Source organism: Babylonia areolata, chromosome 27 (genome assembly GCF_041734735.1).
Source record: "Babylonia areolata isolate BAREFJ2019XMU chromosome 27, ASM4173473v1, whole genome shotgun sequence".
NCBI classification, from domain to species: Eukaryota; Metazoa; Mollusca; class Gastropoda; order Neogastropoda; family Buccinidae; genus Babylonia; species Babylonia areolata.
This window is the reverse complement of record NC_134902.1, coordinates 4277020-4292019: the sequence shown is the minus strand read 5'-3', so window position 1 is coordinate 4292019 and position 15000 is coordinate 4277020. Positions and strand designations below refer to the sequence as shown.

Here is a 15000-nt window from a genome sequence, read left to right as displayed (position 1 = left end):
TGGGATGTTCCCCAAAGGCCAACTCGTTTCCAATGGTAGCAACACTGACAGCCAGTGCAATCTTGAGGAAAGTCATTGTCGTTCACAAATGACCAAGCCGCGAATGACTTGGAGGAACCATTAATTAATCATACAGCTCTCAAGAGAGCGCTGGAGAGTTCCGTGCTTACATGACTTTTAGATGCGCGTCACATGATCTGTGCTCTCGATGTTGATTGGCTCTCCAAGATTGTGAGAAACAAAGGCGATCTAGAAGAGGCAGAACGTGCGAAACAGCCTTTTTCGCTTTTTTTTTTTTTTTTATTTTTTTTTTACATAATTTTTCTTCCATTGTGCATACGATCGCACTTCATTGTACAGAGGTTGGTTGTCGCATACACACACGCACAGAGGCTGCCACTGACTGGCCGCAAGAGGGATGGGAAAAGATCTCTGATGCCAAGAACGTGGCGTCTAGTGTGTTGCTCAGTCTATTGTATTTGGAAAGGCCCACAGAGACTCTGTTCCGTTTTGAAGAAATTTGCGCAATGTTGGTTTGGAAATGATGCCGATATTTGTTTGATTTGCAAAGCATCGTGCTCTACCTTTCATGTTAGACTTGCGGCCGCTCCCTCTCTCTGCTTTTATTTCTTTGAGGCGATCGATGGTGTGATGGCCTTGTACCTGTTCTTTTAGGCCTGACTAAGCGCGTTGGGTTACGCTGCTGGTCAGGCATCTGCTTGGCAGATGTGGTGTAGCGTATATGGTTTTGTCCGAACGCAGTGACGCCTCCTTGAGCTACTGAAACTGAAACTGAAACTGGTTGTCGCAATGGAGTCTATCAACTGAACGAATGGAGGGCAGCGCATTGCTTGTGATTTCGTGTAAAAGTTAGATGCGCATGCGCAAGATGGCCGCGGAATTCACCAGCGGTCTGTTTTTTTGTACTGAATTCTAAAACAGCGGATCACATTGTCACTGGTCATTGCATATGATTCAAGCTTAGCTTGTGTCTGTGTTCTGTATATATAGGGATTTGTGTGCGACGTATGTAAGCTGCTTGCTCTCAGTGGCTGTTGAGAGAATGTTCTAGGGGCGAGGGGGGTGGTTGGGCAGGAGAGGGTATCACGGACGACATAATGGTTCCGCTGTTTTTTCTTTTCTTTTACGTTTATGGAGGGGGTTCAAATCCATCTCATTCCCCCTTTCTTCTATCATGACAAGCGAAGTTGGCGGAGGCTGGTGGGTCGCTGGATTATTTTTAGAGGCGGGTGTGTTTCTTATGCGCGTGCACGATGTTTTCCATCGTGCGTGTTCCTCTTGGTGGTTGGGCGTTCGAGCGTAGAGAGAGATCGTGTTGTTGTGTCATGTTTTCTATGGTTTATAAGTGTTTCGTGCAACTGAACGAAAAAAGAATATATAGGAAGCTGAGTGAGCAGAGTGAGCGGAGCTCTAGTGCTTCAAATGCTCCTCGCCGGTTTGTCCCTATCTTCACTCGAAGGGAGTCAGTCCTTGGAGAAGGACGGTAGTGGAACCAGCGCTTAGCGGCTGATGTTCGTTTTTTTTTCCTTCTGTAAACGACTTTATGTCCGCCAGATGGAACTGTTCTTCATTTCTGTGTGTCGGGGTAGTGTTGTGGAGGGCGGGGTGGAGGAGGAAAAGGAGGAGGAGGAGGAGGAATTTTGTTTAAGGTCCCGTCACACATATCGGTGATTGAAGACATTTTGTTCAAGAATTTATGTATACATTTGAGTATTATCGGTTAGAAGGGGTGGGAGATGTGAATGAATGGAGAGTTGGGGGAATCTGGGCAAATGAGGGTGAAATGAGGGTGAAATTTGAAAAAAAGAAAATCTAAATACAATTACAGGAAATTACTTTAAACGGCTTCGTAAAAGAGAAGTCGCTAAACTGACAAGCGAAACAACTGATAATGAATGCAAAAAAGTCAAAAACATCAACGTTCTCAGTCACTTGTGAAGACACACTTTCGTGTACATAAGGCTTCGTCAAGCTACGGTAAAAAATTATATGCTTAATTGTCAGGTTACTAATGCATATGCACTTAACTTTAGAACAATACTTGATCGGGGTGTGTAGGGCTGAAGGTGTAGAGTTTGAGGGGGTGGGGGTGGGGATGCGGTTTTGAGCACTGACCCGTGAACTTTGAACTCTCCTTAGGGTCAAACCTGGTTAGAGAGGCAGAGAGAGAGAGAGAGAGAGAGAGAGAGAGAGAGAACATGTGTGTGTGCGTGCGTGTGTATTTGTGTGTACGCGTGCGCCGCCTGTGCGTCTGCGTGCACACGTGTGTGTGTGTGTGTGTGTGTGTGTGTGTGTGTGTGTGTGTGAACATGTGATTGTGCGTGCGTGTGTATTTGTGTGTACGCGTGCGCGCCGCATCTGTGTGTGTGTGTGTGTGTGTGTGTGTGTGTGTGTGTGTGTGATATTCCGTGTCCCGCTGCATGCCTATGCAACAACCCTGCCACTCTTCCTCCCCCCCCGCACCCCCCCCCCCCCCCGACCTCCTCCAACACTCTTTCATATACCCCAAATCCTCCTCCTTCTTCCCCCACGCCCCCCAAACTCCCCTCCCCTCCGTCCCTCTCCCGTTCCTCGTGTATTATCTCAATCTCAAAATCCTTTCCCCGTCACCGTCACCGATCCCTCAGATTCCGAATCCTTTGGGGCGCCTTCGAAGCTTTGTCAACCATCTTTCTCCAGTCCTCGCGTCTCTCGGCCGCTCTCAGGGTGTCTCTCAGCTCCATGCCTGTCCACTCTCGGATGTTGTCCTCCCATCTCTTCCTTTGTCTGCCTCTTCTTCTTCCTCCCCTCACTGTGCCTTGTAAGATTGTTTTAGCAAGACCAGAGGAGCGTGTGACATGACCAAACCACTTCAGTTTTCGTTGTCTGGCGAGTGTTTGAAGGTCAGTATAGGGCCCGATTTCATTGCGGATGCGTCTCTTGACTTCTTCATTCGTGATGTGGTCTTTGTATGAGATGCCTAATATCCCCACACACTGCTAAAAAAAAAAAGCTTCCCTCGTGGCGAGGGAGTCAGCCTGCTGCCAGTTGCATTGCTCGGACGGAAGAGCCTAGTATGGTCGTAACCCGTTACTACTGAACTGTGTGTAGTATGGAACTGACCAATGGCGTAGTTCGGTCAACGTCAGTAAGGCATTTAGTCACGCACGCGTCACTGTCAGAAAGTTCGAACCAAGCAATGCAATTGGCACACACGCAAGACCGCTCCTCCTCCCTCCTTCCCCATCTCCCTCTCCCTGCGGAACTGTCCATGCTGGCGTTCCCACGGATACAAGGGACAGTGTGTGTGTGTGTGTGTGTGTGTGTGTGTGTGTGTGTGTGTGTGTGTGTGTGTGTGTGTGTGTGACATAACAGAGGATAACTTTGGGCGGACTGGCCACAACTCCGGCTCCTTACCAGGTCGGGGGAAAAAAAAAAGGTGCTTAGGCCCTATTTACACGATCACACGCAGGGTCGGTATCACTTTCAGCTTCTCAAGTAGGCGTCACTGCGTTCGGACGAATCCATATACTCCACATCACATCTTCTAGGTAGATACCTGACCAGCGGCATAACTCGACGCGCTTAGTCAAGCCTTGAGTGCATGCGTTTATTATATTTGTGAACGTGTCAGAGCGGATTTCTTAAACACGGGTTTCCCCCGAGGACAACACTTTTGTTGCCATGGGTTCTTTTTTCAATGCGCCAAATGCGTGCTGCAGACGGGACGGAACCTCGGTTTATCGTCTCATCCCGAAGGACTAGACGCTCAGTTTCTTCTTCTTCTTCTTCTTCTTCTGCGTTCACTCGTATGCACACGAGTGGGCTTTTACGTGTATGACCGTTTTTATCCCGCCATGTAGGCAGCCATACTCCGTTTTCGGGGGTGCGCATGCTGAGTATGTTCTTGTTTCCATAACCCACCGAACGCTGACATAGATTGCAGGATCTTTAACGTGCGTATTTGATCTTCTGCTTGCATATACACACGAAGGGGGTTCAGGCACTAGCAGGTCTGCACATATGTTGACCTAGGAGATCGTAAAAATCTCCACCCTTTACCCACCAGGCGCCGTCACCGTGATTCGAACCCGGGACCCTCAGACTGACAGTCCAACGCTTTAACCACTCGGCTATTGCACCAGTCGACGCTCAGTTTGATTTTCCAGTCAAACTTGGGAGAAAGGGCGGGAAGAGCGGGATTCGAACCCAGACCCTCACGGACACTGTTACTGGCAGAAGACATACGTCTTAACCATTCTGCCACCTTCCTTCTCGGTGTCATAAAACGGTTTGTGCAGGCAGCACACAACGCGACGCATCGCGGATCTGTCGGTTCCTGTCTAGCTGTCTCACACGCGACACATTTCGCGTCGAACGTTGCGGTGTCATGAACTGCAACAACGTTTCCTATTTAGAACTGTCTAATGGAAAAAAAAAAAACGAAAAAAAAAACAACAACAAAAAACAACAAAGAGACCATGTCAGTCGCAAAAGTCAACAACACCACCTCTGAAAGCAGGTGAACATTATATTGCAAATATAATGTGGAGTGATGGCCTAGAGGTAACGCGTCCGCCTAGGAAGCGAGAGAATCTGAGCGCGCTGGTTCGAATCACGGCTCAGCCGCCGATATTTTCTCCCCCTCCACTAGACCTTGTGTGGTGGTCTGGACGCTTGTCATTCGGATGAGACGATAAACCGAGGTACCGTGTGCAGCATGCATTTAGCGCACGTAAAAGAACCCACGGCAACAAAAGGGTTGTTCCTAGCAAAATTCTTTAGAATAATCCACTTCGACAGGAAAAAAACAAATAAAACTGCACGCAGGGGGAAAAAAAAGGGTGGCGCTGTAGTGTAGCGACGCACTCTCTCTGGGGACAGCAGTCCGAATTTCACACAGAGAAATCTGCTGTTCTCAAAAGAAATAAAAATGACAAATAAATAACAAATAAACCGTGTGCATGAGCCAGTGCGCGTGCGTGCGCGCCCACCATTACCAACCTGAGAGTAATGCAGAATGTCTTTCACGGACTCCGACACGTAAAGTATCCTTCCCCGGTCACACCCCACGACGAAAAGAAATCCATCAGCCACCTGCCAAAGCATGGAACACCACCACCACCATGATTATAATAATAATGATGATGATAATAATAATGATAATGATGATGATGATGATGACAGTAGCAATAAAGATGAGAAGAAGACATTGAAAAAGAAGGACAAGACGTTGAAGACGTAAAGAAGGAGAGGAGGAAGAAGAAGTAGAAGAAGAAGAGTAGGAGGAGGAGGAGGAGGAGGAGGAGGAGGAGAAGAAGAAGAAGAAGAAGAAGAAGAAGAATGATGATGATGATGATGATGACAGCAACAATAAAGATGAGAAGAAGAAGACAAAGAAGAAGAAGAAGAAGAAGAAGAGGAAGAATGATAACAATGATGGTGATGATGATGACAGCAACAATAAAGATGAGAAGAAGAAGACGAAGAAGAAGAAGAAGACAATAAAGATGAGAAAAAGAAGAAGAAGAAGAATGTTAACAATGATGGTGATGATGATGACAGTAACAATAAAGATGAGAAGAAGAAGAAGAAGAAGACGACGACGTTGAACGAAAAATAAGAAGCATAATAACCACGTCAATAATAATGGCCATCCAAAGTCCACAAGGATAAGTCTGTTACGACGGAAAAGTAATACAATAAACAACAAATCAAAACTTGTTGGAAAAGTGTTGTCTTATCAGAAAGGTGTTGACAGGGGGGAGAGTGGGAGGGTGGGGAGCTTTTGCGGAGGGAGAGGGAGGGGGGGGGAAGGGGGAAACAAACCAAAACAACAAAAAGGGAGGTCACTGTGTCGACAGGAAAACGGACACACATAAAAAAAACAACAGAAACATCAAAGTGTCGGACAGAAACGGCGGACACTCACGTTGAGGATCAGGTGCTTTAGCTTGTCATCAGAGATGAGAGACTTCATCAACAACATCAAAGTGTCGGACAGAAACGGCGGACACTCACGTTGAGGATCAGGTGCTTTAGCTCGTCGTTAGAGATGAGAGGAAAAAACAATCAACAACATCAAAGTGTCGGACAGAAACGACGGACACACACGTTAAGGAACAGGTGCTTTAGCTCGTCAGAGATGGGAGAAAAAAACAATCAACAATATAAAAAGTGTCGGACAGAAACGGCGGACACTCACGTTGAGGATCAGGTGCTTTAGCTCGTCGTCAGAGATGAGAGAAGAAACAAACAAATGACAACATCAAAGTGTCGGACAGAAACGGCGGACACTCACGTTGAGGATCAGGTGCTTTAGCTCGTCGTCAGAGATGGGAGAAAAAAACAATCACACGACAACATCAAAGTGTCGGACAGAAACGGCGGACACTCACGTTGAGGATCAGGTGCTTTAGCTCCTCGTCAGAGATGGGAGAAAAAAACAATCAACAATATAAAAAGTGTCGGACAGAAACGGCGGACACTCACGTTGAGGATCAGGTGCTTTAGCTCGTCGTCAGAGATGAGAAAAAAAAACGAGAAAAAACAATCAACAACATCAAGTGTCGGACAGAAACGGCGGACACTCACGTTAAGGAACAGGTGCTTTAGCTCGTCATCAGAGATGAGAGAAAAAAAACAATCAACAATATCAAAGTGTCGGACAGAAACGGCGGACACTCACGTTAAGGAACAGGTGCTTTAGCTCCTCGTCAGAGATGGGAGAAAAAAACAATCAACAATATAAAAAGTGTCGGACAGAAACGGCGGACACTCACGTTGAGGATCAGGTGCTTTAACTCGTCGTCAGAGATGAGAGAAAAAACAAACAAATGACAACATCAAAGTGTCGGACAGAAACGGCGGACACTCACGTTGAGGATCAGGAGCTTTAGCTCGTCATCAGAGATGAGAGAAAAAAACAATCAACAACACCAAAGTGTCGGACAGAAACGGCGGACACTCACGTTCAGGATCAGGTGCTTTAGCTTGTCATCAGAGATGAGAGAAAAAAACAATCAACAACATCAAAGTGTCGGACAGAAACGGCGGACACTCACGTTGAGGATCAGGTGCTTTTGCTCCTCGTCAGAGATGAGAGAAAAAAAACAATCAACAACATCAAAGTGTCGGACAGAAACGCCGGACACACACGTTAAGGAACAGGTGCTTTGGCTCCTCGTCAGAGATGGGAGAAAAAAACAATCAACAATATAAAAAGTGTCGGACAGAAACGGTGGACACTCACGTTGACGATCAGGTGCTTTAGCTCGTCGTCAGAGATGAGAAAAAAAAAAACGAGAAAAAACAATCAACAACATCAAGTGTCGGACAGAAACGGCCGACACTCACGTTAAGGAACAGGTGCTTTAGCTCGTCATCAGAGATGAGAGAAAAAAACAATCAACAATATCAATGTGTCGGACAGAAACGGCGGACACTCACGTTGAGGATCAGGTGCTTTAGCTCGTCGTCAGAGATGAGAGAAAAAAAACAATCAACAACACCAAAGTGTCGGACAGAAACGGCGGACACTCACGTTAAGGATCACATGCTTTAGCTCCACGTCAGAGATGAGAGAAAAAAACAATCAACAATATCAAAGTGTCGGACAGAAACGGCGGACACTCACGTTGAGGATCAGGTGCTTTAGCTCGTCGTCAGAAATGAAGGCTGGCTTGTGGCTGATCTCTGAGCACATCTTGCTGGACCCTGAAACACACACACACACACACACACACACACACACACACGTGCATACGCATAGGCACACACGCGCGCGCGCATACACATATGCACACACGCATACACACACACACTTTGAAATGATTTATGCACAATGAATTAATGAAAATGAACATACATACATATGTGCATATCCACAAATATGCACGTTTACACAAACACAAACATACACACACACGTGTACACACACACACACACACACGCACACACGTGTACACACACTCACACACACACACACACACACTTTAAAATGATACATGCACAATAGATTAATGAAAATTAAAAAAATACATGTATACCCACAAATATGCAAGTTTACACACACACACACACACACACACACACACACAAAGGCACAAAGAGAGAGAGACAGAGACAGGGACACACTGAGACACAGAGACAGAGAACTGGAACTGTGGAACGCGAATAATTTATTGAGGGATTAAAAGGATAAGCTAAAAGCTTCTTTTTCACCAGACCCTTAGACACACGGCACACAAGGAAGGAGAAGAGAAGGAGGAGGAGGAGGAGGAGGAGAAAAAAACGAACAAGCAGAAGCGGAAGAAGGAATGAAGAAGAAGAAGAAGAAGAAGAAGAAGAAAATGATGATGAAGGAGAGACATAGTGTGTGTGTGTGTGTGTGTGTGTGTGTGTGTGTGTGTGTGTGTGTGTGTGTGCGCGCGCGTGCGTGCGTGTGTGTGTATGTGAGTATGTGTGCGTGCGTGCGTGTGTATGTGTATGCGTGTGTGCGCGTATATGTGTGTGTAGGCGTGTGTATGCGTGCGTGTGCGCGTGTGTGTGTGGAGTGCAGTGGTGGCTTAGTGGTAACACGCGCGTCGAGGAAGTCAAGAGAATCTCAGCGCACAGGTTCCAGTCCCACGCTCGCTAAGTACCTTCTCCACCACCACCACCCTCCCACGCCCTCCCCCACCCCCCACACACCCCCATCCCCTTCCCAGAGTCGTGTGCTGGACGCTAGCCATACGTATGAGACGATAAACCGAGGTCCTGTGTGAAGCAGCATTCACTTAGCGCACGTAAAAAAAAGAACCCATGGCAGGAAAATGATTAATTTTTTTCATCGCAACATTCTGTGGAAAATCCCACTTTGAAAGTAAAACAAATACATTTGTAAATGTATTTGTATTTCTTTTTTTTATCACAACAGATTTTACTGTGTAAAGTTCGGGCTGCTCTCCCCCGGGAGAGCGCGTCGCTACACGCAACCCATTAAAAAAAAAAATTCCTGCGTGCAGTTTTATTTGTTTTTCCTATGCAAGTGGATTTTTCTGCAGAATTTTGCCAGGGACAACCCTTTTGTTGTCATGGACTCTTTTACGTGCGATAAGTGCATACTGCACACGGGACCTCGGTTTATCGTCTCATCCGAATGACTAGCGTCCAGACCACCACTCAAGGTCTAGTGGAGGGGGGGGGGGAGAAAATATCGACGGCTGAGACGTGATTCGAACTCAGCGCGCTCAGAGTCTCTCGCTTCCTACGCAGACACGTTACCTCTAGGCCATCACTCAACAGGCAGGGAGAAAGATAAGAAAGAAAGAAAAAAAGAAGAAGAAGAAAAAGAAAAAAAATGTCTGGGTTGTAGCAACGCTTTCTCTCTGGGGAGAGCAGTCCAAGTTTCACACAGAGAAATCTTTTGAGAGAAAATGTAATATGATACAATGCGTGTGTGCGTGCTCACGAACTCACCTTTTGCCCCTGGGCAGTTCAATCGCTGGGCTCACTCAGCTGAACTGCCCGGGCCTCAGCACGCGCCTGTCATTTCTGTCATCTGACTGATGATGCTGGGTAGTGTGTGTGTGTGTGTGTGTGTGTGTGTGTGTGTGTGTGTGTGTGTGTGTGTGTGTGTGTGTGTGAGAGAGAGAGAGAGGGAATGAGAGAGAGAAAGAGAGAGACAGAGAGAGAGAGAGAGAGACAGTGAGAGAGAGAATGAGAGAGAGAGAGAGAGAAAGAGAGATAGAGAATGAGACACACACACACTCACACACACACACACACACAGAGCTCAAATAATTTAATGAACATCGGCCTTGAGCGATAGTTCAACGGGGGGAGGGGGTGGGGGGTGGGGTGGGGGGGAGAACAAAAGGTGAGGGAACGTCCTTGACAACATGGAACACAGACAGAGAGAGAGAGAGAGAGAGAGAGAGACAGAGACAGAGACAGAGAGATAGAGATAGACAGACACACAGAGAGAGACAGAGAGAGAGAGAGAGAGAGAGCCAGCCAGCCAGACACAGAGAGAAAGAGAGAGAGAGAATGAGAGTGAGAGAGAGAAAGAATGAGAGACAGAGAGAGACAGAGAGAGACTGCGTGTGCGCGCGCGCGCGCGCGCGTGTCAGAGAGAGAAAGAGAGAGAGAGTGTGTGTGTATGTGTACGCGCGCGCGCGTGTGTGTCAGAGAGAGAGGGAGAGAGAGAGAGAGAGAGAGAGAGAGAGAGAGAGAGAGAATGAGAGACAGTGAGAGAGAATGAGAGTGAGAGAGAGAGAATGAAAGAGAGAGAGAGACACAGAGAGAGACTGTGCGCGCGCGCGCGTGTGTGTGTCAGAGAGAGAGAAAAAGAGAGAGACAGAAAGAGAGAGAGAAAGACTGTGTGAGTGTATATCTATCTGTCCATACAGTTTTGTGCGTCCGGACTACCAACTGATTTAAAAAAAAAATCGTTCTTCATTATTTTAATTGTGACTTAGCTATACTGATGTAAAATTGGCTGAATATTTCGTCTCTGCAACTCTCTCTCTCTCCCCCCCCCCCCCCCCCCCGCCTTATTGTAACAGTTTTTGATATATATATATGCCATCAAAATAGTTGTGTGCTCGGTTCGAGGTCATTTTGGGAACAGTTGACAGTGCCTATTTTATTTCCCACCATTTCCAAAATAATAAGCCACTCCCTCACACTGGTTGACTTCCCTTGATTATTCTAAAATAATAAGCGACTCCCCTGGTTCCGGCTTGCGCCAGTGCGATCAGCAATCATTGTTTGGGAGTGATTTTTTTAGTGGAACTTTGAACATTTTGTTGTTGTTAACAAACACATTAATGCCTTCCAACGAAAAGCAAAGAGGTAAGACCCCCCAAAAAGAAGCGAAAATTTCGTGGAAACCGGTACTCAAACGGCTCAGCTAAACCATCGAAGTTAAGCTCGAGTGCAGTTAACTCAGTTACCGCAGCAAGTTAGTGTCGAGTGTCAACACACTGAAAGCGAAAGTAGAAGTGTGTGGATGATACGTCCAGCACCACTGAAGAGAAATTTTAAATAATGTACAAAATTGTGAATGAAAGTGAAACTAAGACTGACACAGAAATTAATAATGAAGACTGTGATGGCTTTAACTCTGATTCATCTGAGAGGCACTGAAATATTGATATTGGTATATACTGTCAGACAATATTGCTTCACAGCTGCAGTGTGCATTCTGTGGCAAAAAGCTTAACGCCGTTGGAAGTGGAGAGAGGTGGGGATTGGGGAGTATGTTTGCATAACACTGCCAGAATAAAAAAATGTGCTGAAAGGGCTTACCCCTCTTCAGAACTTATCAAGGGTGGTGGTAGAGGAAAAGCGACAAGTTAAAGGAAAAATCGTCGTGTCTGTGACAAGAACAGTGTCTCACACAGAGGTGGGCTGCTCGGCATCAGAATAAATGCATGTATGGGCTGTATATTTTCACAAACTGTCTACTGATGAGAACCCAATGCATAATTTCTTTTTTTTTCCCCTTTCTTCTCTGTTCTGAGAAGTGTGCTTATAAACGGGCAGAAAAGGAAAAAGAGACTCACAGACTATAAACATGAAAATAATCGGATGTTTAGAAGTTTACACACACAACCCCCATGAATCAGTCAATAGCCTAATATGAAAATTGTCCCCCCCAAAAAGGAAAGCACATGGGACTGACACTGTTGGAAGCTGCTGCTGCCTTAGCTGTTGGGACTATTCGGTGGTGGACCGAGGACATTTTTGTGACATTTTGAGACAGCTGAACCTGACTGGTGACAAGTTTGCTCGTGCTAGCCTTGAGCGTAGAGATATCGCCCGCATCAAAAGAGCACAGAAAGAGGCCCACGAGAGCTCACATAAAGCAAGAATTACCAGAAGAGAAGAGATGCCCAGGAAGGATGAAGCTGAAGCTGAAGCAGGTCTTCCCTATGCCGCCTCCAGACTATGAGGTAGGCATGTTTGGCATTATCATTTGGGGGGTGTTGGAATAGTTGTCGAAAAATCGACATTTTATTTTGGTTTTTGCTTGATAATTTCAAAACTCTTACAGACATTGACCTGAAAAATTTCCACAACTCTTGAACAGACCAAGGGCTGACACTTGAAACAAATTCATTGGAGTAGACTAAAGAACCGGATATTGTATGTGAATATTTTATAGAAAAAAGTGAACATTTCTAGCCCAGCGGTGCGGCTTAACTATTTAAGGAAGAGGTTCAGTTTTGCGTTAGGATCCAGAAACAAATTTCTACATACCTATAGTTTTGAAAATATCAAGGAAAAACCCAGCTGTTCATTTTCACGCAAGCTATTTATTTATTTAGTTGTTAAACAATTTTTACTCAGACTTGTTTTAATTTTAAATAAATAACACTGCCGGCTTAAACTTTGGACTTTTAAAAACATTTTGACCAAATTTGGTGTACATTCCTTGTCATATGGCTGTATAACTTAAGTATGATTTTGTCACTCCCGGTTTGCTAGCAGTCGGGCCTTACTACTCCACACTCGCTTAGGACCAGATATTAAACACATTGAGACGATACTAACAATTTTGTTTTTATATTCCAGACAAAGTGGTCAAATCATGTTCCCTGTCCTTAAATCAATACAACGAAAATACAATTCTTTCGTGAAAATTTTATGGGATAAGTGAGTAACAATGAAATTTCTTTTGTGTTGAAGAACGTGATTTGACCATTTTGTCTTGAATACAATATTTATTTTATTTCTCGTCACTATGTTTCCAGTGTCTGATCCTTAGCGAGGGTCGAGATGTATACAATTACGCTCTTTAACTCACTCAGTACGGCCAGTCCTCTGTTCTCCTCTACACAGACTCCTCGGATGTCCAGTGGGTGTCTGAATGACCCAACCTTTAGCTCCCGTCGTCAGAACTGTGGTTTTCTTTGTCAACATTCACCTCTTCAGTATAAGAGCCTTCCGATTGCAATATTTTGATGATGGTAATTGGGGTGAAACAAGTGAGTCTTGAAGGCCTTGCCTCTCTTGTTTCAAAATGTAATGTTTAAGATGAGAAAGATCAGTTTAAAGCAAATTAAGGCCCCTAGCATTAGAGTAATTTCCCTTTTTTACTATCTGCACCAAAACGTTTGCAAAATAAATAAAACTTCCATGCTTAGCAAAAGAAGTTCCTGTTTGAACAAAAAATGATAATAATGACTGCTCTTGTTGTTGGGTCAGAATATCAGATCAAAGTGCCAAGTTTAGAGAATACAAAAAATATGAATACAACAGTAAATGCAGTTTGCATATAATTAGGCTTCATTTTTAATTTTTTTGTGCCCATCCCAGAGGTGCAATATTGTTTTAAACAAGATGACTGGAAAGAACTGAATTTTTCCTATTTTTATGCCTAATTTGGTGTTGACTGACAAAGTATTTGCAGAGAAAATGTCAATGTTAAAGTTTACCACAGACACACAGACACACACAAACACAGACAACCGAACACCGGGTTAAAACATAGACTCATTTTGTTTACACAAGTGAGTCAAAAATGAAGCCTAATTATATGCAAACTGCATTTACTGTTATATTTATATTTTTTGTATACTCTAAACTTGGCACTTTGAACTGATATTCTGACCCAACAACAAGAGCAGTCATTATTATCATTTTTTGTTCAAACAGGAACTTCTTTTGCTAGGCATGGAAGTTTTATTTATTTTGCAAACGTTTTGGTGCAGATAGTAAAAAGGGAAATTACTCTGTAATTAATGCTAGGGAACTTAATTCGAATCTGGTTAGGACTTTTTTTTTTTAACGCGAAGCTTTATAATAACAAATACAGAACACATTTTAACGATTAGATTTTTTTTTAAAAGTGTATCACAAGTGTCTTGAAGGCCTTGCCTCTCTTGTTTCCTCTTGTTTTTTGTATCCTCTTTTCTTCTTGTTCTTCAGTCGTTTCCACGAAGGCGGTCTGGTTGTTCTGGGGTTAAGGGTTCGGTTCTGATTCTTTGGGTGTACATGTGACTGGCCAGACCTATCTACGCTCTGAAGGTTCTGTAATTATTTCAGTTTCACCTGCTCTTACTTTGAGGGAGAGATTCCAGATTCCAGATAGTTTATTCATGTATAGGCCTAACTTACTTTGAGGGAGAGATTCCAGATTCCAGATGGTTTATTCATGTATAGGCCTAACTTACTTTGAGGGAGAGATTCCAGATGGTTTATTCAATGTATAGGCCTAGGCCCCTTATGAAGGGGTATGTGGACAATATATATATATATTTTTTATATAGACAAATATTACGTTGCAATGCCTGTTAACGTCCAAATATTCGATTAAACAAACATATAAGTAAAGTAGTGCTACGGTTTAGTATGTAGAACACTAAAATGCTGTCAAGAAGTTACAATTTTTTTTTCTGAATTTGAAAGCTTTATATAAAAATAGAGAAAATTTTCGAACAGTTTCAGGAGATGTTGATGACATTAAGTTCAATTTAAACAACGCAGCTTGAGAGAGAGAGAGAGAGAGAGAGAGAGAGAGAGAGAGAGAGAGAGAGGAGATTGAGATCGAAATCGAAACTTTTTTTTAATTGAGGGAAAAGGAATAGGCACTTATCGGCCTGTTTTCATCCTACCCTCGTCGTAAAGATAACGTGTAAAATAATCTAGGAAATACAAGAAGACTGAAAAAACGTAGGAAAAAACATATATACACCACATGGCAACAACAACAAGAACAAATAAATGGCATGGAAAATACACAATTCTCCACAAAATAACATATTGTCGGAGAGAGAGTGAGGGAGAGAGAGGGGATAACTATGAGAGAGAGTCAGAGAGAGAGAGAGAGGGGGAGAGTCAGAGAGAGCGAGGAGGGTTAGGTGCTTGTAATAAACCACCAGCATAGATACATCTATAACAAGTCTTGCGAAGTTTCCTCAGTAAAGCCGCGAGTCCAGTGACCTTACTTTGGAGAAAGCCATTCATTTAAGCAGGTCCTTTTTTTTTTTTTTTTATTTCCTGATCTGCATA

The 15000-nt window shown here is 44.2% G+C and overlaps 1 protein-coding gene across 1 annotated transcript in view; it reads right to left on the bottom strand.

Annotated features, from left to right (window-relative positions):
• Nucleotides 1-15000, bottom strand: part of LOC143301143 (protein cycle-like) — a 36965-nt gene that overhangs the window by 16090 nt on the left and 5875 nt on the right. The window contains exons 4-5 of the mRNA XM_076615213.1: nucleotides 7637-7716; nucleotides 5005-5097 (exon numbers count right to left, since the gene is read on the bottom strand). Of these exons, the coding sequence (XP_076471328.1) occupies nucleotides 5005-5097; nucleotides 7637-7716 (173 nt within the window). The remainder of the gene's footprint in view (nucleotides 1-5004; nucleotides 5098-7636; nucleotides 7717-15000) is intronic.